At 46.8% G+C, this 22701-nt stretch overlaps 1 protein-coding gene across 1 annotated transcript in view; it reads left to right on the plus strand.

Annotated features, from left to right (window-relative positions):
* spire1b (spire-type actin nucleation factor 1b) overlaps positions 1–21556 on the plus strand; it is a gene marked incomplete at both ends in the record, with an annotated part of 29672 nt that extends 8116 nt beyond the window's left edge. Inside the window, 16 exons of the mRNA XM_080540257.1 lie at positions 3680–3916; positions 5043–5168; positions 11275–11349; positions 11492–11656; positions 12492–12578; positions 13116–13245; positions 14146–14187; positions 17247–17413; positions 17929–18022; positions 18164–18306; positions 18841–19008; positions 19987–20124; positions 20303–20373; positions 20585–20612; positions 20738–21063; positions 21310–21556. Of these exons, the coding sequence (XP_080396383.1) occupies positions 3680–3916; positions 5043–5168; positions 11275–11349; positions 11492–11656; positions 12492–12578; positions 13116–13245; positions 14146–14187; positions 17247–17413; positions 17929–18022; positions 18164–18306; positions 18841–19008; positions 19987–20124; positions 20303–20373; positions 20585–20612; positions 20738–21063; positions 21310–21556 (2244 nt within the window). The remainder of the gene's footprint in view (positions 1–3679; positions 3917–5042; positions 5169–11274; positions 11350–11491; positions 11657–12491; positions 12579–13115; positions 13246–14145; positions 14188–17246; positions 17414–17928; positions 18023–18163; positions 18307–18840; positions 19009–19986; positions 20125–20302; positions 20374–20584; positions 20613–20737; positions 21064–21309) is intronic.
* Positions 21557–22701: the final 1145 nt, after the last annotated feature.

The raw sequence follows: 22701 nt of genomic DNA on the forward strand, positions 1-22701 counted from the left end.
CTGTCTGATAATGTGGCAAGCAGGAAGGATCAGAATGCTGCACAGTCTTGTTTTTTAACCTCTGGGATCTGCAGTCAATGGGATGTTTTGATGCACTGGATATCTTTGTGTATGAATGCATTTGTAACTCTATATCTCATTGAAGCCTTATTTGACCCAGTATTCAAGGATGTGTCTGGAGTAAGATGAGAACTGACTCGATTACGCAATCCAAACAGAGAACATGTCTGAAATCAGGCGAGGCAGCAGTTCAGAGCTCTGCAGCTGTCCGGCAATTTCTGATTCATTTCTCAGTTTTTTCTGTATGTGACTTATCAATATCTTATGCACTCACATTTACCTGCAGTGTGGATGCTTCCTGTGTACTGAAGCTGCTGTGCAATGTGACCTACTTCCTGTGAACACACTAATGAGGAAGTATAATTACAAATTCCAATTCATTCTTTAATTCTTAAAAACCTCCTTGTGCTGACTGTGCAAATTCTTATGGAGGCCTTGCTTAATGTCTCATAGGATCTTATTAAATCAGCACACTAAGGTAGGCCTTAATAATAATAGTAATGAATATCACTAATAGCCCTGGTAGGACTCCCAGCATCCCTTGTGAGAGGGACTCAGTGACCTATCTAAGCCTTCTCAAAGAGTGCATTAGAGCGTAACCAAGCCGGGAACAAGGTTGTCAGGACAGCAGGCTGTTATTCTCCCTCTCCCATTTCCTGATTCAGAAGCTTTCTCTGTGAGTCATATCACATGATTCAATATTGTGCTTGTGCTTTTGTTTCAAGATGCTTAGTTCTAACCTAAGACCTTTGACCTTTCTGCCCTGGGTGTCTGGCTAGGGTCTACTGGCAGGGTCAAGTTTGAACACAGACTCTGTGGGAATGTCTTCAGAGATTACAGAGTCAGGGCTCAGTGGTAGAACCTTAGTTTGTGTTTTCTGATAGATCATGGGCTTGCGTGTTAATGTGCCTTACATTATAAATAGTGGCAAACACAACTGACCCAGGTGATGCAGGTTAGCGATTTATCCAAGAGTGGATATCACATCACATGGAACTGTCTCAACCTGTGTTACATAACATATGAGCCTTTTCTCCTTAATGCTGTACCTGTCTGTACAGTGACGACGTTAGGCCTGAGCATGAGGCTTGAGCCCCGAATGTTTTCTGAATAGCCCTGCTGCACCTCCGGATTCTGGGGAATAAAAAAAAACACAAATAAAAAAGTCGGCACCTACCGCATTGCCATTGATTTAGCACATCGCTCTTCGATTTGGCTCAAGCTACCACCCGTGAATCAAAAACTCTGTAGAGTGGTTTTCAGAGGTTTAGGCAGAAAAACTGTGTGTGGAGACATTCCCCTGGTGGAATAGACATTTATAACAGGAAATTATGCAGAAAAATTGCCACATTTAGACTGCAACCTTTTCAATTTGAGATAAGAAAACATTCATTATGGTGTCAGAGACACAGCTTGCCCTGTGGTCAGCTCTCTTCGCTTCTTTGACAGGAATGTGAGTAACACTGACGCTCTGTTTGATGTTGTTATGCCTTGTTAATGGCCATGCTTCACTTCACTGCACAGTTAAGGCCCCCTACCCTGACATCCTCCTCCTTCTCCTTTGCCTCCTCCTCCCTCTCTTCCTCCTCCCCTCCATTCCTTCACTCAGTCACAAGCCTGGGAAGGAGATTGGGATGTTTAATTGGAACCTAGTCAAGTTTGTGTGAGAGCTCCTGGCTGAGAGCATTGGGCGGTGGGGGGGGGGGGGGGGGGGGGGGGCTTGTTGCAGTTAAAACTATACAACATGACTGCTGGATGTCATCCTTTCAGTATGGTCGATAAGAAGTCATTCAGATAACTGCAACACAAGGTTCGATTGCAGTATCTTTTAGTCCTTTTTATTTTATACACCTTTTGAGTTAAATCTCGTATCGGCTATCGAAAGTAGTTTCTCACTGTGTTTGTTTTGTGTTCTGATTCCATTGTCCTGTTTAAGCCATTAAGACACAATGCAACGCATGCTTTGTTTGACCAGCAAGGAACATCTAAAAGAACAGAAGAACCAAAAATAAAACGTCAAATATCAAATATCTAAACAGAAACTAGACATTCCACATACGTTACCTTATGCCTATTGTCTGCTGGGCTTATCAAAAGTCCACTATTGTTTTTTGTTTTTTTAACCATGTAGTCTGGCTGATACGTGCAGAGACAAGCGTTGTCTGTGGGACTAGAGTAGGACTGGCCCCAGAGGAGTCTAAGGTGGAGTGATGGTGGTGTTGTGTATCTCTGGGTGTAATGGCAGTAACGAGAGGCAGAGTGTAGCAGACAAAAGAGGGCTTATTCACCTCAGATACAGAGGTCCCCAGGTTCCCAAGCATTGTGTCATAGAGGAGGACAGATCCACTCCTCCTACCTATTGATCCTGGGCGGGTCGTGTGACCTTGGCCCTTGATGTGCTACCTACAAAAACATATCAACTCCCATTTTCTCTCTTCCTCTCGTTCTCCCTTTCTCTCACTCCACCCCTCCCCCTCTCTCTCTCTTTCTGTCTCTTCTTTCATCTCTGTCACCCTCCCTCACTCCTTCCCTCTCTCTCCCCCTCTCTCTGTATCTCTCTCTCTCTCTCTCTCTCTCTCACTATCTGGTGTCAGAGCAACCCCTCTCCATTCCTACTCCCCCTCTCCATACACATCTCTCCCTCTCTCTCTCTCTCTCTCTCTCTCTCTCTCTCTCTCTCTCTCTCTCTCCCTCTCTCTCTGTCTCAATCTTTTTCTCAGCATTCAGGTCTGCAGAATAATCTCATGTGATTTCTCAGTCATTCTTTGTCTTGGCCTTCTTGGCACGCTTGGCCAGAAAAGGGTTAGATTTATCTGATAAACTAAAGGGAATCCCTTTCTCAGGATTCATTGTACTGTGATCATAACATGTCCAGAAGGACATCTTCCTGACAGTTACAGCTGCAGTGTAAAAGAAAAAGAGAAGAAGAAAGTGTTATATATTTTTTTAATAGTGTGTGTTGAGTTAGGTCGAGTTACGTCAACAAAGCCTGTATGAATAAGTCACTAGTCTGAAGTATATACGGCGATTGCTGCTGAAAAGCTACTGAATATACAGAATATTTTTCTTTGTGTGTCAGTTGATCACATGATTATTGACTAATCTCCTCTTAAGATGTTTTCCTGCCCTGCTTTCAAAGCTGGGGCCTTCTTTCTAATGGAAGTTTCATGTGTGTGTGATGTTACAGCTGTTAGTATGCCACTGTGCTGTGGCACACAAGGAGATTACATTATATTACATATAATCAATCCATGTTTAATTTTGTTTTCTAGGAGATACAAATCTGTGAACATAAATTGGTGGATGATTCAAAATCTTTCCAAACACGAAAGACGTTGTTGTTGTTGTTGTTGTTGTTGTTGTTGTTGTTGTTGTCATGATTCGTTGTTGAAGCTTCGATGTCAATGATTTATTTCTGTATAAGAATATGACATTTTAAACACTTTGGAGAGCACAGAATCACAACGTGGCTTGGTTAAACTTGGTGCTCTGCAGATCATCGATCAATCTAAGCATAGTTATCTATGCACTAGTGCTATGAGGGTATGACTTCAGTATATCTATGGACTGGTGTGTTCGGATTGCATTTGGCAAATGGCTTTTGTTTTTTGTCCTGCAGGTGATTGAGTCTCTGGGCATTATGATCTACAAGGCGCTGGACTACGGGCTGAAGGAGAACGAGGAGAGGGAGCTCAGCCCGCCCCTGGAGGAGCTTATCGACCTCATGACCAACATGGGGGAGGCGGAGAGAGACGCCTGCCCTGACGAGGGCTACGAGGCTACTGAGGAAGAGGAGGAGGCTGAAGACGACCCGATCAACATCTGTAATGTCCGTGGCTACAGAGACATCCTCAGGGTAGGCTTCCACAGTGACTATAGGGCATGGTGTTTGTTGGTCATTAAGATTAGGTGTTGGTATAGCGCTCTACATAAAGATGGTTTGGTGTGACCAGGGCATGTCAGGGTCATTGTCCTTTAGTAGGGTACAACAGTAGCTCTCCAGTATTGTTGAGAGCCACCCTGTGTTCCCTCAGATGCCCCAGTGGTGTTTACATAACAATGTGTCTGTCATATCCCACTGGGGGACTAGACAGACAGTTCAGTACCGTAATCATTCTGGAAGCAAGGGGATGGAATCCGGTTTCCATAGAGACATAGCTGACATCTGAGCAGGGTGACAGTGTCGCCATGCCGACCGCCAGCTGTCTGTTTGGATAGTTGTCATCCCCCAGCCTCCGTCCCAGGTCTAACACACTGCCTAACACAAAACTGCATACTGCAACTGTAATGTGAGGGATTTCTCTCTCTCTCTCTCTTTACTGACTTTTTTTTTTATTCCAACACATTTGCAATCAGGAATCTAGCCAGATTGAATAAAAATACATGGGTCATGAAAATGTCGAGATTATGATACTGCAAATGACACAAAAACTAAGTAACATTATTACATTTCCCCATTACTGAACCAGACCGCTACTCCTATGCTTGACAAAGCACCTTTGGATATACTAGTCAATTCAGGTGAGAGAAGCCTGGAAGCCATTTCCTCTGGAATCTGCTCTAACAAGAGCTATTTAGGATGGAAAGTGCCGACTCTGGACTACTGTTGCCAAAACCATGCCAAATGTGCTTCAGAGCACCTTCTGTTCATCTCAGAGAAACAAGGGCGTGTTTTGTCATCCGGTGGAGTCAGTGGATTGAGCAGTCCCAATTGATGAATGGACCCCGACCACTTACTGACACAAAGAGGACACTGTTGAAGGTCTTCAGCAGCCAATACAGCTAGAAACATAAGAATAGACATAAACACAGGCAAAGGAGAAACATAAAGAGATTCTTGTAAACATCTACTCACGTAAAACGAAACGCACGTTCACGTCATTGTGCTTTTTCCACAGAAACTCATTCATGAATGGAGGATGGCGTTTCTGGTTGTCACTCATCGCTGCTTTCTCTCTCCCCCCTCTCTCTGCTCCTGGCAGACGTGTACGTCCCATCTCCCCCGGCCCGAGGACGCGCCCAGCCACTACCAGGCTGTGTGCCGCGCCCTCCACACAGAGACCAGGGAGCTACGCACCTTCCTGGAGAAGATCAAGAGTGCCAAAGAGGTGCGTCTAAACAAACATCACTACTCCCAACACACAACCTACACCACGCTACACTACCACGGGGCCCTCAGCTAGCTATATAATAGTGTGTTCCTGGGAATGAAGCTGCCTCAAGCCCTGGCCTACATCAAACACAGGATCACAACACAACATGCTCACTGACATTCACCAGACAGACAACCTTTACGATGAATTAGATAGATGCTTCTATATGACCAGGGCCATATGGGCAGAGGTCATATGAATAGGAGACATGACTTCAGGAGATTAAGCCATGTGACTTCTCCATGTGTCATACGCTTCAGAGAACCAATCAACATGGTGCTTGGCCTTCAGTGCATGATATCAGCTATGAGCGGGGCTACTAGTGGTCACAGTAGAACTGAAGAAAGTGTTGAAACTGTCTATTTGTTTAGCTATCTGCTAAAGACGTAAACCTGTAGTCTATATTGTCTTTTGAAGATGACGACCATATTATTGTATTGACAGTGTGAGGTATGAATGACCGAAGGTTATTCTTATTATCATCTTGCATGAACAGAATATACATGAGGTAACCAGTCTGGAGTGGCGTGTTTTTACTGTAAAACTGAACAGTCGGAGTGGGCAGTGAGGCATAATGAACATGAGGCAGAGTCACGGCTATCTGCCAGTACTGACACGCATGGATTATTCTTAGCACTTTATGTCTGAGTACATTCTCCACTGCATCAGCCGTAGCTCCTCACAGCGAGGTTTATGGGACAGCATGTAATAAGCATGGACAGTCGAGACGAGACTTGGCACAGAGAGAGACAACACCCAGCTATCTACGCATGCTGTGGGGTTGACTGAACATACCCCCAATGGTTGACAGATTCAAGTAGACTGGTGTTGGGTGGGGCCTTGGGTGTGAATGCCATGTGTGTGTGTACTGTACCACGTCTTGCCAAATCACAGTGCTCAGTCTCTCTCTGACCTTCCGTTAGGGAGCACAGAGTACGTGGTGTTAAACAGCTTAGTTATGGTGGAGGGTCGGCCCTTGATACTGTTTTCAACCTGTCTGTCTGCATACCGAAAGGATTAGTGTAATGTCCCCCCATAGTACAGTACTCTCTGCATCTCACGTGTCGGCCTCCTTATTATTCAGCATTAATCGCCAGGGGAAATCACAGTACGCTTTGAGTCCCGAACCTCTAAATAGAGCTTTAGTTTTGGCACATTGATGACATCACAGTAGCTACAGTTACTGGTAGTCAACCTTTATGTCGTAAATTTTACAAGACATATAGACCTGGCAGCTGTAAGAAGAGGCAGACAGACATACCACAACATAGACATGCATGTACTCTGTATGTTATCAGCAACAAGCCTCTGATTCTGACTCAGTTGTCGTATACTAAAGCCTTTATGTAGTTTCAGCCGGTGAACTTAAAGAATTAGCAGCATTAAACACGTGCATATAATATATATTTATTACATTTATATATATATATATATATACGGTATATATTATTTGAGCTGGTTTTTGTTTTTTGCCCTGGGACAATTAAAGGCTTCCCATGAACTTTTCCCATGAATCACTGGGCGGGTGCAAGCCCCCAGGGATACCGATACGCATAATTAGATTAGATTAGATACAACATTATTGTCAACGTTTTTTGACAGTATAAGTACCAGACAACGAAATGCAGTTTAGCATCTAACCAGAGGTGCAAATAGTGATATGAAACACGATATAAAACATGACAGTGATAGTGATAAGTACAGTATGGCATGTACGTTAGTTAGAGGTATATACAGGAGAGGATAGTAGTAAGATACAGTCAAGGTAGCAATGTACAGTATGGTGTATACAGATGTATAAATAGAGGCTATATCAGGTGCAATGTGCAAAAATATGGTGTGTGCAAAGGTAGTATTTGTAAACAGCAGTAGTGCAAAGGGTAATTGAATGTCACATTGACCAAGGGTGTGTGCAACCAGCAGTAATGCAAAGGCTAAATTGGTTGTCCACAGTGACTGGGAGGGGGGTACTGAGAGTCAGTGTACCCCATGTTGGGTGTTGGGGGGGGGGGTTATTCATCAAAGTGTGTGTGGGGGGAGATTGTTTATCAGAGTGACAGCTCTGTGAAAGAAGCTGTTCTGGAGCCTGTTGGTACGGGACCTGAAGATCCTGTACTTCTTGAGTCTCTTAGATGGTAGGGGATCAAACAGACTGTGGCTGGGGTACGAGGTGTCCTTGATGATGCTTGCCGCCTCCCGCCAACACCGGTCTGCCTGGAGGGACTCGATGGTAGGGAGTTGCGGTTGCGGTTGGTTAGGATGCTCTCAATGGTGCAGCGGTAGACGTTAGCCAGAATCCTAGACCTAACAGCTGTGAGAAGGGGCAAACAGTAACACCACAACATGCACATACATTCTGACTCAGGTGTCATATGTGACGGCAACTGGTGAAAGCGGGAACAAGTCGGCAACCAACCAAATGTTCAGACTTTTTTTTTTTTTTTTTTTTTTTCTTTTCAGATTTTATCCCTTTTTTCACCCAATTTGGTAGCCAATTGAACCCAACCTAGCATCCAATTATCCCCTGCCTATTGCGAGGGATCCGCCGCACGACCCCGCGGCCGGCAGTCCCAGAGGAGGCCACCAGGCAGACTAGCTGACTGGCTCCTCGAGCCCAGCACCGTTATTCCAGCACCAGACGGGGGCGCTGTTGCCGGAACTACTCCTATACCCCCCTCGGGAGCGGCCGCCCAATATGCCGTTCCCCGTGTGTGCCCTGGCCATATCCGGGTCTGGCGAGCCGGGATACGAACCCCGGCCCCGGTGGGCAGCATGCACTAGTGGCCAGTGCTTAGACCGCTACACCACCACGGGGCATGTTCTGACTTTTATTCAGAATTGTTTTTATACATTTCAACGGTGTTGAAAATCAACGACACACTCGCTAGTCAAGCCAAAACATTGCAATGCAATGGATTCGGTGAGTAATCCCCACTATTACCTAGTTAGTAAGCCTTTATGTAGTTTCAGTCTGTGAACTTAAAAAATTAGCAGCATTAAACAAGGGCATATATTTGAGCTGGTTCTTGCCCCGGGACAATTATAAGCTCAGCTGTTGGAACGTTTCCCATGAATCACAGGGCGGGTTGCAGGCCCCAGGGATCCTGGTACGCTTATGCCCCTTCTACGTGATGGTGCATTTGAATGGAGCCAATTACTTATGTAATTCACCGTAACAAAAGAGAGTGGGTCCTTATTATAGGAAGATGTATAAGAACATTTGAGTTAAGAGTTAGAGTCTTTGGAGCTCTGTGGTTCAGGGGTCTACACACTAAAATTAGAATTCTATTTCTGCGGTATACATCCACTTTACTGACTGAGGCGTCCAATCAGATGCTTTCAGGATGTATTATAACACTGCATGACACCTGACATGGGTCTTTATCAGTGTGATGGATCTGTGGATCTGCGGGTTCAAACCGTGGTCAAGCCTCTTGGCTGTTCAATGTGGGCCAAGGTTCTTCTCATGTATGTGTTTTGCGTGTGCGTGCATGTGTCTGTACGTGTGTGCATGTATGTGTGCACGTGACTTTTTGTGTGCATGCCTCCGTGTCTGTGTGTGTCCGTGTGTGTGTGTGTGTGTGTGTGTGTGCATGTGTGTGTGTGTGTGTACGTGTGTGCATGTATGTGTGCACGTGTCTTTTTGTGTGCATGCGTCCGTGTCTGTGTGTGTCATGTGTTTGTGTGTCCGTGTGTGTGTGTGTGTCTGTCTGCATGCGTCCGTGTCTGTGTGTGTCCATGTGTGTGTCTGTCTGTCTGTGTGTGTCCATGTGTGTGTCCATGTGTGTGTGTGTGTGTGCACGTGTCTGCGTGTGTGTGTGTGTGTGAGTGATGCCAGGAGGAGTAAGATGAGCTCTCCCAGCATCCTCCCCCTCCCCCACATGTCCTCTCTCTGGCAGAGACGTGTTGTCCCACAGGGGACCGCCTGCTACAGCAGAGACACCGCTACCTCATAACAAAGAGCTCTGTGGCAGGAGGCTGAAGCATCGTTTTAGCCCAATCACAGAAACAGCTTCTATTCTTATTTGCTCATGGATGAATACTACAAGTTGGGAGAAAGGAGAATTAATGACTAGAATGAATCAGCGCTATTTGGGGCTGTGGTCATTATTTATGTAGACATTATTCTATGTTTACAAACAAAGAAACAAAGAAACACGTGCACACACACACACACACACACACTATGTACAACATTGTATTGTTGTAAAATTACAGACATGAGCTTACAGTTTCTATATCAGCGTAAGTCTATCGTCAGCCAGATTATGAGTTAAACATGAAGAACACAGGCTACCCTTGACATTGATATTTGATGTGATTTGGGATGGTGGTGGTCATACAAATGAGCAATGGGTGTGCATAGAAAATAGGCTCCCCCTAAGCTCTACTCACAATCCATTCCTCTTCTGTGTTTGTCAGGAGTCATCATTATAAACCTTGATGTATGATTTTATGACATTAAAATGGAATATGTTGAACAACTGCAAATGGTATTGAAGGCAGCCACCTGCTCAGCTCATCAGTGTGAGTTATACTCAGCGTCTCCCAGGCCCATCGAGCGCTGCCTCTAAATCTCATGTGAGGGCCTTCAACTGGGAGACGCATGATTGCATGACCAAACACTGGGCTGCTGGATGGCCACCACTCACTCTCACCACAAAACACCCTGCCCAGTACAACCACTCCCTGACCAGCACAACCACTCCCTGACCAGTACAACCACTCCATGACCAGTCCAGTACAACCACTCCCTGACCAGCACAACCACTCCATGACCAGTCCAGTACAACCACTCCCTGACCAGCACAACCACTCCATGACCAGTCCAGTACAACCACTCCCTGACCAGCACAACCACTCCCTGACCAGCACAACCAACCACTCCCTGACCAGCACAACCACTCCCTGACCAGCACAACCACTCCCTGACCAGCACAACCAGGCAGAGGTTGTCTCTCAACTCTACTGCTGACCCTTCACTGTCCTCTACACTGCAAAAAGTCAGCTCTCAAAAACAAGAAAATTACTTAAAATAAGCAAAATAATCAGCCAATAGAACAGGAAAGTTTCACTTGCCAAGATTTTCTTAAAACAAGAACAAGACTAGAACATTGGTTGTACTGGCCAGGGAGTGGTTGTACTGGTCAGGGAGTGGTTGTACTGGTCAGGGAGTGGTTGTACTGGTCAGGGAGTGGTTGTGCTGGTCAGGGAGTGGTTGTGCTGGTCAGGGAGTGGTTGTACTGGTCAGGGAGTGGTTGTGCTGGTCAGGGAGTGGTTGTGCTGGTCAGGGAGTGGTTGTGCTGGTCAGGGAGTGGTTGTACTGGTCAGGGAGTGGTTGTACTGACTCAGGGAGTGTTTTGTGGTGAGAGTGAGTGGTGGCCATCCAGCAAAACAAGCCAATTTTGCCTTGATTTAAGATATTTCATCTTACTTAGATTTACTTTGTGCAGTGTATTGAACTTTGGAATCAGAGGAGAAGGAATGCAGCTTTCCTCTCACATCCTTCAGTTTCTCACGGAGTACGCTGCTACGCGCCAAGGAGGGAGGATTTGACCACTTAGTGAATGACCCCAGGTCCACAGGCCGCACACACCACACTGGTCACAAACAGTGCCTGCTGTTGATTCATGTCCTTACATTTAGAGAGCTGACATTTTAGCCCTGATCAAGACTGTAAGCTAAGCTGTTAGCACCTCTGCTGTGTGCCTGCACAGTGTTCTTACACTGTACACTGTATCTTCTTACATTGGGGACTTGAGATGAAAACGCTCAGGATGTTTACATGGGGATGTGTCAGTGTGCCATTGTGGTGAAAGCTGTAACTGTTAGGGACTTGGCAGACTGTCAGGGTGTAAAGGCTCTAATTGATAAGCCAATAGACATTGATTGGTGGATATGGCTGATGGGGCTTCCTGCCTTTCCTAACACTACAGTGGTCAATGAAGTTGATTAGCTAACATCGTGAAAGGTTGAATCCGAAAAACGGTTACACTGCTCATGTCTCTCTTTCTCTTTCTCTTTCTCTCTCTCTCTCTCTCTCTCTCTCTCTCTCTGGTAGAACCTCCGTAAGATGGAGGGGGCGACATCGGAGGACCCTAGCAAAGACCTGAATGAGCTCCAGAATGCTGACTGGGTAGGTGACCAAAGACTGATTCACCTGTGACTGATCCTGTGTGTTACCCTTGAAGTTTAAAATATAGGTTGTACTTTGTGCCCTGTGTTCTGGTCCGTTTCCCATGCTGTCCCTGCTCCCCCCCCCCTCCCCCACCCCTCAGGCCCGGTTCTGGGTGCAGGTGATGAGGGACCTGCGGGACGGAGTCAAGCTGAAGAAGGTCCAGGAGCGCCAGTACAACCCTCTGCCCATCGAGTTCCAGCTCACGCCCTACGAGATGCTGATGGATGACATACGCACCCAACGCTACAAACTACGCAAGGTTATGGTGAGTCTGAGTTCGGGCTGAAATAACGGTCAGTTGAGTTATTCGTACACTGTGTTAAAGCCCAGAAAAGAAATCGTACAGTTTGAGAATAAGTCGTTATTTTACTAAAGCGCTGGGAGATGCCAGATGCCTGTGTTTATCTTCCTTGTCAGATGATGGCACTTCCCTGTTTGAGTTCCGGGCATGTTGATAACAGATCCTAATCATCACAATCTCATGGAAATGTTTCCACCCAGTGGGTGCGGCAAAACCTCACTCTCTGTTTTAATGGTGAACACCAAACAGAAATAATAATAATAATAGTAACCTTTATTTGTATAGCACTTTTCCTGCAAACGTTAGAAAGTAGAGGTGGAATCCCTCTAGTCATTGTGGGAGCAGGGAACCATCTGACCATGTCCTGGTTTGGTGTTGTGATGCACTTTGATGAGGTGATACTGTGCCATACATCTTGTGCCGGTTGTTGTTTTTCTGTATCTCACTGTGCCATCCACCTTAGCTGCTGTAAGTTTCCAATGTCAAAGACAAGGGTGTCCCGTTCGATAGAGTGTTATGTTCACAAAAAACACAGACACCGTGGAAAAACACTTCACCTCTAAATACGTACTGTAACCGTCCTTCGCTGCTCATAACCTGTTTCGTACCCGCATGTACATAATACCAAGTCATTGTTTACTGTATTCTTTAGTCCTTCTCAGGTGTTGGTGACACTAGAGCGCGTGGCCCTCACGTGTGTTGCCGGGTGTGGTTTGTTGCCATGAGCGACTGCAGTAGAGTGCAGTTAATCCATAGGTTTCTTCATCTGTTTTTGTGTGTCCTGTTGTTGCCACCCCAGGTGGACGGAAACATCCCACCCATCTTAAAGAAGAGCGCCCATGAGGCCATCTTGGACTTCATCCGGTCCAGGCCACCCCTTAACCCTGTAAGTGCACAGATTCGACGGTCACCTCCCTTTCTGTTGTGATCCCAGATATCAGGTGCTATGCTACCCACTGGTGGTAACCCAGCAACAAAACCAAAATAGATAGCTAACGATGGTTGATCTGGAGATCTTGACCCCCACTGACATCAAACAGTCACACTACACTATTCTTATGTCACGTTGCACTATTCTTGTAAATACTTTTAAAAAAATCTATATTATTATTATTTTTCACTTATAGTTGTGTCTGTTTTGGTCCTAGCAAGCAAGCAAATTCCTTGTATGTGAGAATCTACTTGGCCATAAATCTGCTTCTGATTCTGATTTTGATAGACGATCAGATCTACTTCTGTATCTCTTGTCTATCCTCAAGGTTCCTTCAGCGATGAGATAAATGACTATATGTGCCTCCCTCAGTAATGAGAGTAGCATTATCGACAGTCGAATGAGTTACGATGGTACAGTCAGTGTAATGACTGGGTGCAGGAGAGGCAGGGGGACAGGCCTGGTGGACTATAACTCAGTGTGTCTGTCTAGGTGTCTGCCCGTAAGCTGAAGCCCCAGACCCAGATTCCACCCACCCTCCATGAGAGGATCCTGTCGGAGATCAAGGCGGAGAGGAAGCTAAGACCTGTGTCTCCTGATGAGATCCGTAGGAGCAGGCTGGGTAAGAGATATCTCTGTCACTCTTTGTGTGTGTGTGTGTGTGTGTGTGTGTGGTGTGTGTGTGTGTGTGTGTGTGTGTGTGTGTGTCTCTCTCTCTCTCACACACACACACACACACATGCTCACACACACACACACACACACACACATGCACACACACACAAACACACACACACACACACACACACACACACACATACCCCCCCCCCCCCACACACACACACTCGCACACACACATGGTAATATTGTGCACATGCTTATGTTGTGATAATGCACTTTCAAGGCTACTTGGCATCTGCATCTGAATGAGAGCCACAGGCTGAATCATAGTTTCATTCATGTAAACTATGCTTCCACTAGGCCCAGTTAGCTTGGGATGCTTCTACAGTTTGCCATTACAGCTACGCTTGTAATGCAGCCGAAGCTTTCACCTTTATGTTGCAGTCCAGGTCATGGTCCTGACGTCGCTGTTTACATTGACCATTTTAGTTGACCTAACTGTTATGTTAGGTCTTAACTGTTTGCAATTCATGATAATGCAGCTGTCAATCATGTGTTATGCTAAGTGTCTGTATAAATACTCTAAAACTAACAATACTAAAACTAAACGAGAATGCTCCTTATTCTGCTAAACGTTAATGGTATACTATTGGCTGTATACCTGTATACCTATTGGCTGTATACCTTCGTTAATGGTATACTATAGGCTGTATACCTTCTACTGACTCCACTTTATTCCATGTGCTTTCATAATCTTAACCTACTGTACTATGTATCTGAACAGCTGCCCAGATATGTTGGCAGATGTTCTCCTCTTGCTTATGTAAAATCTTATGCATTTTTACTCTTGATCATTTATAACTTTTTAACTCTTGAATGCCCTAATCTTTCTTTCTTGCAGTAATTCGGGCACTTAGCATGTCTCAAAGTTTTGACATGTCAGGTAAAGATCTGTCTGGTTTGCCTGACTGTTTTTCTTTTTTACTTCTCTGTCGTGGTTGTTCATCACCTGCTCTAGCAGCGCACTCATTTCTCATTTCATGCTTCAGTGGTTGTTGGTTGTTGGCCTTGGTTCACAGCAGCAGCAGCAGCGGCGGCGGTGGTGTGCTCTCTGGCTGTGACCTCATGTCATGTCAGACACTGGTAGTCAGGTGGAGAAGTGTCAAGCGCAGAGGGGAAGCCGGGTCATTGCCACTTCATTGCCGCCCTCTTATGTCAGCACACACTGAAAGACTGTACTTCAGCACGTCTTTGAATTAGACCCTTTAGAATGGTAATGCCATTGATTTATTTGATTTTCTTTGTCCATGAATTCTAAATGGCCAGTAAGTGTGTCTAAGCATAATTTGCGGGACTGAGAAAAGTCCTCAAAGCCCTTTAATATCAGGTCCTATCTGGTCCTAAAGATTAGTGTAAATACAGTGGGTAGATATGAAACAGATCAAATTTGCACAAAGCAGATTGCGATACGGTATTTAGAGTTTGTTGTGCTCAGTGGAGTGCAGTAAACTGGGAGGATTATCTAGCCAGGTTTATATGCCGCCTGTCACCTTATCTCCCATAAAGAACCATTTCTCTATGTCAAACGCTTTTTTTCACGCATTTGCACACAGCTGGTGTTCATTGTATGAGTCCTCCAGGAGGCATTACAATATTATTGTCCTTGTCTGAATGCCATAGTACTGTTGACTTCAGACCCTGCTTAGTGTTGCTCATAAGTTGAATAATTGCTACATTAAAACTTACTCCATTTTGATGAACGATGGTGCCAGTTTCAAACCTCTACTAAAGAGCCTGTCACGCAAGATGATGATGTTTCTGGGCATTTTGCTGGTGTCTAAGAAAAGCATTTCAGGGAAACCGTCGCTTTGGCTAAAAAGCATCATTCCTCAAGGTTGCTAGCGCTATAATTGGCCTCCGAAATTCTCATCACAAACAGCCAACAGCCTAACTGCTGCACCTCCTTGGTTCTCTCGAAAAATCACCCTCCTCATACAAAAGACTCTTTCATCTCGGAGAGTGAGTCTGCAGAATTTAATCAGAGGGGGCAAATGGAGAGCAGCATAGACAGGAGCTGTCAGCTGCCTGTTCTGTCTGTCCAACACAGAAAACACCAGTCCCACATAATGAGCTGGTGTTTCAATAATCCCTTGGACGCCTAGCTGCATTTGTAGGTTACCTCCAGTGCTTTGGAATAACGTGTTTGACTGTATTTAAAACGGATTAGATAAGGAATACAACAGGGAAATCTTAATCAATGTGTTTAAGACGGCTATATATAGGAGGCTGTGCTTGACAATCATCCTACTGATACCAGTGTCTTTCACTTTCTCTTGTGAAGCCTTAATGTAAGTGTGTGTGTGTGTGTGTGTGTGTGTGTGTGTGTGTGTGTGTGTATTTGTGTGTGTGATGGCTGGCTTTCTGAACTCACACACTGCAGACTTACCCACTTATTTCACGACCAGATGTCCCATACTCACTGAGAGCATCAGTGTGCCATATGACCGGCTTTGTCTGGGGAAAGTCATGAACCATCACACTATCTGAGCGATCATACACCGATGAGCCAAAACATTATGACCACTGACAGGTGAAGTGAATAACATTGATTATGTTGTTACAATGGCACCTGTCGAGGGGTGGGATATATTAGGCCGCTAGTCAACAATCAGTTCTTGAAGTTGATGTGTTGGATGCAGGGGAAATGGGTAGGAGTAAAGACCTGAGTGACTTTGACAACAGCCAAATTGTTATGTCCAGACGACTGGGACAGAGCATCTCTGAAGCGGCAAGGCTTGTGGGGTGCTCCCGGTCAGCAGTGGTGAGCACCTACCGACAGTGGTCCGAGGAGGGACAAACTACAAACCGGCGACAGGGTGTTGGGCGCCCCAAGGCTCATCGATGCGCGAGGAGCATATTAGGCATAATACCAACAGCAAATAAGTCATAATGTTTTGGCTCCTCGGTGTATATCATAATTCAAGGAAGTATCCCCTTTTAGGTGGAGGTTTCAGCCGCAGTACACCACATATGGATTTGTTTCGTTCAGGTAAAGTATGAGTGCTACAGTTGTTGTGCGGAAGGCCTTGTTCATCAGCCTTCCTGTGCGCTTTAACACGCAATCGCCCCCCGTTTCACCTTGTCTGTTTGGCTGTCCGCTATTGCTATAAGATTCTCGTCGGACTCAAAAGTGGCATATTGAATGTTTCATATGCCCTAGTTGAAACGCAGAATCTGTTTTAACCTTTTGACCGTATCGGAGGCGGCAGGCAGGACTGAGCTCCGGCCCACCAGTAGAGACAGAGGACCTGCTGAGTGGATGAGCTCATGTGAACATTTTAGCCCTTTCCCACAACAGTTATTGACATGCACACTGCGTGGTCCTGATTCTCTGTTAGTGAGACAGCCTGGCAAGGCCTGAATGCTCCCACAGATCAGATCTGCCTCTGCAGCTGATTATCTGCTGTTTCCAAAACTCTCTTCTCTTTTCTCTCTCTCTCTCTTTCTCTCTCCGCCCCCTTTTTTTTTTCTTCTCATTCTCCTCAACCCTTCTGTTTTATAGTTGGCTGTTGTACCACTGGAACTAGCCCAGTAATTAAGCTTTCGTATCTGCTGTTTTCAACATTCTCTTCTCTTCTCTTCTCTTCTCTTCTCTTCTCTCTCTCTCTCTCTCTCTCTCTCTCTCTCTCTCTCTCTCCATCTTTCCCCCCCCCTCCCCTTAACCCTCCCTTTTTGTCTTTTACCCTCCTAACTTCACCCTCTCTTTACTCTACGAGAGTAGAGGGGAATAAGCTAGTTATCAGACTGGTATCCAGTTCAGGGTTGGTAAGATGACATCCAGGAGGAACCCGTGCTCTGTGTGTAACACCAGCCTGCTTCTCTGTGTTCTCCTAAACTTACACCTCCCCCCCCCCCCCCCTCCGCCCCTCCCTCTGGTGTGTCCTGTCGATGGTGTGTGCTCCTCTCTGATTGGCTATCTCCATCTCCTGGTGCTTTATACAGATGCGTACAGTCCTGGCGCTGCCAGGAGGACGTCCAGCACCCTGTCTCTGGCCAACGGGTCCTCAATGGGATTCCAGAGCCCACTGTGTGGGGGGTCTGTGCCCCTCGCTCAGAGGAAGAGGCTGAAGGCCCCCACCCTCGCTGAAATGGACAGCTCCGACTCTGATGTGAGTGTGTGTGCGTGTGTGTGTGTGTGTGTGGGTGTGTGTGTGCGTGTGTGCGTGCGTGTGCGTGTGCATATGTCTGTGTGTGTGTGTCTGTGTCTGCGACTGTGGTATGGGTCTGTGTCTGCGTCTGTGGTATGGGTCTGTGTGTCTGTGTGTGTGTATGCATGCGTGCGTGCGCTTGTGCGTGTGCATATGTCTGTGAGTGTGTGTCTTTGTCTGTGTCTGTGTGAGTGTGTGTCTGGGTCTGGGTTTGTGTGTGTGTGTGTGTGTGTGTGTCTGGGTCTGTGTCAGCGTGTGTCTGGGTCTGTTTCTGTGTGTGTGTGTGTGTGTGTGTGTGTGTGTGTCTGTGTGTGTCAGCGTGTGTGTGTGTGTGTGTGTGTGTGTCTGGGTCTGTGTCTGTGTGTCTGGGTCTGTGTGAGCCTGCATGTGTCTGTGTATTTTATCCCAGAGATTATGTTTGGCTTCCAGCAGATCCTCATACTGTAGCACTGCCCTCTCTACTCTCCCTCACACAGGACGAGACCATCGGCCACAGGTCAGCCAGCAGCTCCAGTGCTACCACGCCGGTGGTGGACGACACATCTCCAGAGTCTGTACTGGGCAAGAAAGGTGAGTAGATCACCCCCCCCAATTGGTTCCCAGCCTCCCACACTCAGAGTGCTGTCTCTGCATATGATCCTCACAGCTTTGTCTTACCTAGTGTTCATCTGACTGGTCGCCCCCACCCCCCTTCTCTCCCTCCACCCCCAGCTCCACCCATGTTCCTGCCTATCTCCTCCACCCCTCAGCCCGAGAGGAGGCAGACCCCTCAGAGGAGACACTCCATCGAGAAGGAGACCCCCACCAACGTACGGCAGTTCATCCCCCCGTGCAGACAAAGCTCTAAATCTCTGGTGAGAGAGAGAGAAGTTACTTATGAAGCACAGTATGAATGGATTCCAAGAACGTTCCTACTAGTAGTTGAATGGAGAGATAGACTAACAATACTTACTGTAACCTGTTCTGATCGCAGCTTCTTTCCATGATTCGTTTTCATAAGACAAAGTCTGAGATGTCTGTGCTCTGCCACTCTGATGATGTGAGGTGCGTCGGGGGAATGTTTCACACATTCCTCTGGGAAGAGAGACATGGTAGCACAATTGAATCAGAGAGAGAGAGAGAGAGAGAGAGAAAGAGAGAGAGAGAGAGAGAGATGTGTATGGAGAGGGGGAGTAGAAAGGGGGAGGAGTCGCTCTGACACCATATCTGTCTAACATCGTCTCACCCCAGCCTCCGACTCTCCCAGTCTCCCTCTGTCCGAAATTGTATTCCCCTCTTCCCACTGTCAAACCCACCACCCTCACCCCCCACGCTGAATCCCTCTTTACCCCTTAAACTCACTCCTCCTCTCTCCCACACACCCCCTACCTTAACCCTCTCTTGCTCAGGTTGGGAGGATAGCCCAGTTGTTCCCCTGGACCCCCCTCCGCCCCCCTCCCTCCATCCTCCATCCTTTGTGGAGCTCCCACCCTTTCGAGGCATGTGTGTTGGGCATGGTGTGGGCAGTGTCTGCCCTGTGCAGGGACATTTACGTCAGTGGAAGAAAGCCTGCCAAGGTTTGCCAGTACCCCCCCCCCCCCCAATGTCCCTACTGGCATAGTTAGTTCTCCATCTCTTTTAACGCTTCCTGCTTCTCTAGAGATACCTCCCCGCCCAGGGCTGCTTACATAGAAAGCTCTCTATGGTCATGCTTTATTGGACAGTGATGACAGAGACACTGTCCCTGCAGCACCAATCATTCTCTTCAAAACCTCGGCTTCGCTCCATTTCGCTGTAGTCGTTGCGTGCTTGCAAACATCAACTGTAGCCCATTGCCGTTGCTAGTTTTAGGAGAACGTTCTAGAAGATTCAGTCTGGAATGTTGTGCCTGTTTTTGACCTACTGTATGTGATGTTCAGTAGTGAATCTAAACTCCCCATTTTGGAGTCTGCTGATAGCTCCTCTCATCAACCCCCCCCCCCCCCCCCCCCTCTGGAACAGACACAATGCAGCACACTGTAGCTCTGTGACACTGTAGAGTCATGGGACCAGCAGCAGCAGCAGCAGCATTGAGTGGTTACAGTACTGTAGCAGCATATCCACAACGTCTCCACCGAGCGTTAAAACCAACAACCGTGTTCAATAGGGACACGTTGTTGTTGACGGGACAACGATCGAGACTCGCTGGCAGCAGTCGTCCTGATATACTGTCGTCAACACTGGCTAGGCTTGTTTAAGCAGGCGGAGAGAGAGAGAGAGAGAGAGAGAGACAGAGAACCCAGCACAGCTGCAGGGCTTTAAAACTGACCTGTGCTGGACCTTTAAGTAAAGCAGTGCCAAGTTGACGTAGCCTGCCCCAGCGCTCAGGAATTTCGGTCTTCCTTCCTCTCAGTTGTTTACTCATTCACATCACTCTGTGCTTTGTGTTCCCCTTCGCCGCGTTGCACAATGGTGACACTTTTTTTTTTATAGGCCAAAGGTTTTTTTTACGTGTATGTGCGTGTGTGTCGGGGTTGTCGTGGTAACGCGGGGGCCGTGTTCGTGCTCCTGCGCAGGAGGAGTTCTGTTTCCCAGTGGAGTGCCTCTCTCTGACGGTGGAGGAGGTGATGCACATCAGACAGGTGCTGGTCAAAGCCGAGCTGGAGAAGTTCCAGCAGTACAAGGACGTGTACAACGCCATGAAGAAGGGAAAGGTGAGCGTCATCATGTACATGGTTCTATTTATTTGACATGGATTTATTTCCAATAAAATGGAATCCTTTCGACAGTAACCCAACAGTAAGCTCTGATACAGATATAGTGCAGACTGATAAATTCATTTGTTCTGATCTCCTTGACCTCTTTTGTGATTGTGATTTTTTTTTTTTACAGCTCTGCTTCTGTTGCCGAACCAAAAGGTTTTCCTTTTTCACTTGGTCCTACACCTGCCAGTTTTGCAAAAGGTAAAACTGCAGCTACTCTGTAAAGCTCCTTTTTCATTACAGAGATATTTCCTCAGTTCAAATCCAACCCCCAAATGCATAATTCTCTGTTCAACTCAATCTCTCTCTCTCTCTCTTCCCCCCTCTGTCTCTCTCCCTCTCTCTCTCTTCCTCTCTCCCCCCCCCCTTCTCTCTCTCTCTCTCTTTCTCCCTCTCCCTCCCTCTCTCTAAGGCCTGTGTGTTCACAGTGCTGTAAAAAGGTAAGCCACATTTCCCAAACCATCACAGCCTGGTACTCAAACTCTATACCACCTTTTGTATATATGTGTGTGCTCATGCCCTGCCCGCCCTGCCCGCCCTGCCCGCCCTGCCCTTTCTCCCTCAGATGAGGCTGCCCTCTAAGCCCTATGCCAACCTCCCCATCTACTCCCTGGGCTCCTCCACCACGCTGCCCAGGGAGCGGGTAGCAGCCATGACCGCAGCAGGGCAACCAGCAGCAGCAGCAGCAGGCAAGGCCCCAGGAAAAGGTCTCGCAGCAGGGAAGGCCGCAGCGGCAGGGAAGGCTGCAGCAGCGGGGAAGGCTGCAGCAGGGGCAGCAGGCGTGGCCTCAGCACCACGTCCCTCCGTCACTCTCAGGTCTGAGAAGCCCTCCACCAGCTCCAACCGCCCCAGCCTTCAGAAGACCATGTCCCTCCAGAAGACCATGTCCAAGTAGGCCCCGTCTCATATATAGGTCCTAGTGCTAGATGGGAGGGTTGTTAGTAACTGTATGATAGTGATACACTGTCATAGTACATGAAGGCAGCAGGTCAGATGAGTTAGTTAGTTAGTTGATTCATCCTGCACATAATAGAAACAATCCCACAATGAAATAAAACAACAATAGTGTACTGTATGTGCAGGGGGAGCCAAACTAAAGTCCACCGAGGCTGAGAAATGGGTTTTTGTCTCTCTCAGGTTGTCCAAGAAAGAGAAGTCCCAGGACGAGATGGAGCTTCCCCCGGAGCTGACGGAGGACTGGGCCACCATGGAGGTGTGTGTGGACTGCAAGAAGTTCATCCATGACATCATCTCCTCCAGCAAGCACAGCCTGTCCCTGGCCACCAAGCGGGCGCGGTTAAAACGCAAGACCCAGTCCTTCTACATGTCCTCCCCCAAGGGGGCTGAGTACCGGCCCTCAGAGCGAACGATCAAAGAGATTTAATTGACTCACCCCCCCCCCCCCACACTCCCCTCTCACCTAGCTGCTTCCAGCACCTATGGCACAATACAGAACTCTGGCTGGATCTTGCTCTGTGCTGCGATCTGGCCTATTTCCTTCGTCTAGTTTTGTCTGTCTGTCGATGCCGTCAGAGCGGGCTGTGGATCTCTTTCTTCCGTGGAGGGATGTGGACTGTGTAGTGCTCGTTGCTATGTTCTGATCGTTGTGTGCAGTACCAGTTCTTCCACACAAAAGGATAAACTATTTTATACTGTGTTTTCCTCTGTTACGTCAATGTTCCCATAGCGTTTTGCCATAAAGAGGTAACAAAAGGAGGTTGAATGATGCAGTGTAAAATACAAAGGCAATATAATGCCTCAATGTGGTACAACGGAACGGAATGCCTACGCTGGCACAATGGAACGGTCCTCTCTAAGGAGGTGGAGTGTGGCATGCCCCGAGTTACTCACCCACAGACATTCAATGAGCACAAGACAAAAGAATGATGCAACATTTGAATCCCTCAGGCAATGGTATTCTGATACTGCTGTAGGTGTGAAACTGAACATACAAGCCCTATAATATATACTTAGAGCTGTGATCTTGTAAGAGTGAGATCACATGAGTTAAAAGCAACAAGTGATAGATGATGTCTTGAAAAGGAATGGCTGGATGATGTCTTGAAAGGATATGGAACAACTGAAATTGTACATGTTTTCTACAAGTTTGAATTTTGTATGATATATAGGTGTGTACACATACTGTATGGTTCAGTTTAGAGTCAGATTTGTGATGAAAAGTGGTCTCCTCCTTTTTACTCTTGCCATGTTCACGTTACTGCATACTGATGGGGTTGTTATGTTCAGTAATGCCCTCTGTGATTCTGAGATCCACGTTGCTAAAGCGTAAACGGCTAAAGCACCTAATCTCCTCTCATTTGGCTGTATTTGGAATGGATTGCATTGCATTAAGAATACAGTGTTGGTGTATGCTAATGTCAGACTACTGTAGTGCCAAAAGAAATAATTTGTGTCTGAATCATACGCCCAAAGATGTCTTGTCTCCTGGTGTAAATATTCAATGATCTTGCGGTAGATTGCTAATGAGATGACTTGACTTGGATCAATTCAGCATCCCACAGGTTACAG

The sequence above is a fragment of the Nansenia antarctica genome, assembly GCF_963989245.1.
Source record: "Nansenia antarctica genome assembly, chromosome: 10".
NCBI lineage: Eukaryota > Metazoa > Chordata > Actinopteri > Argentiniformes > Microstomatidae > Nansenia > Nansenia antarctica.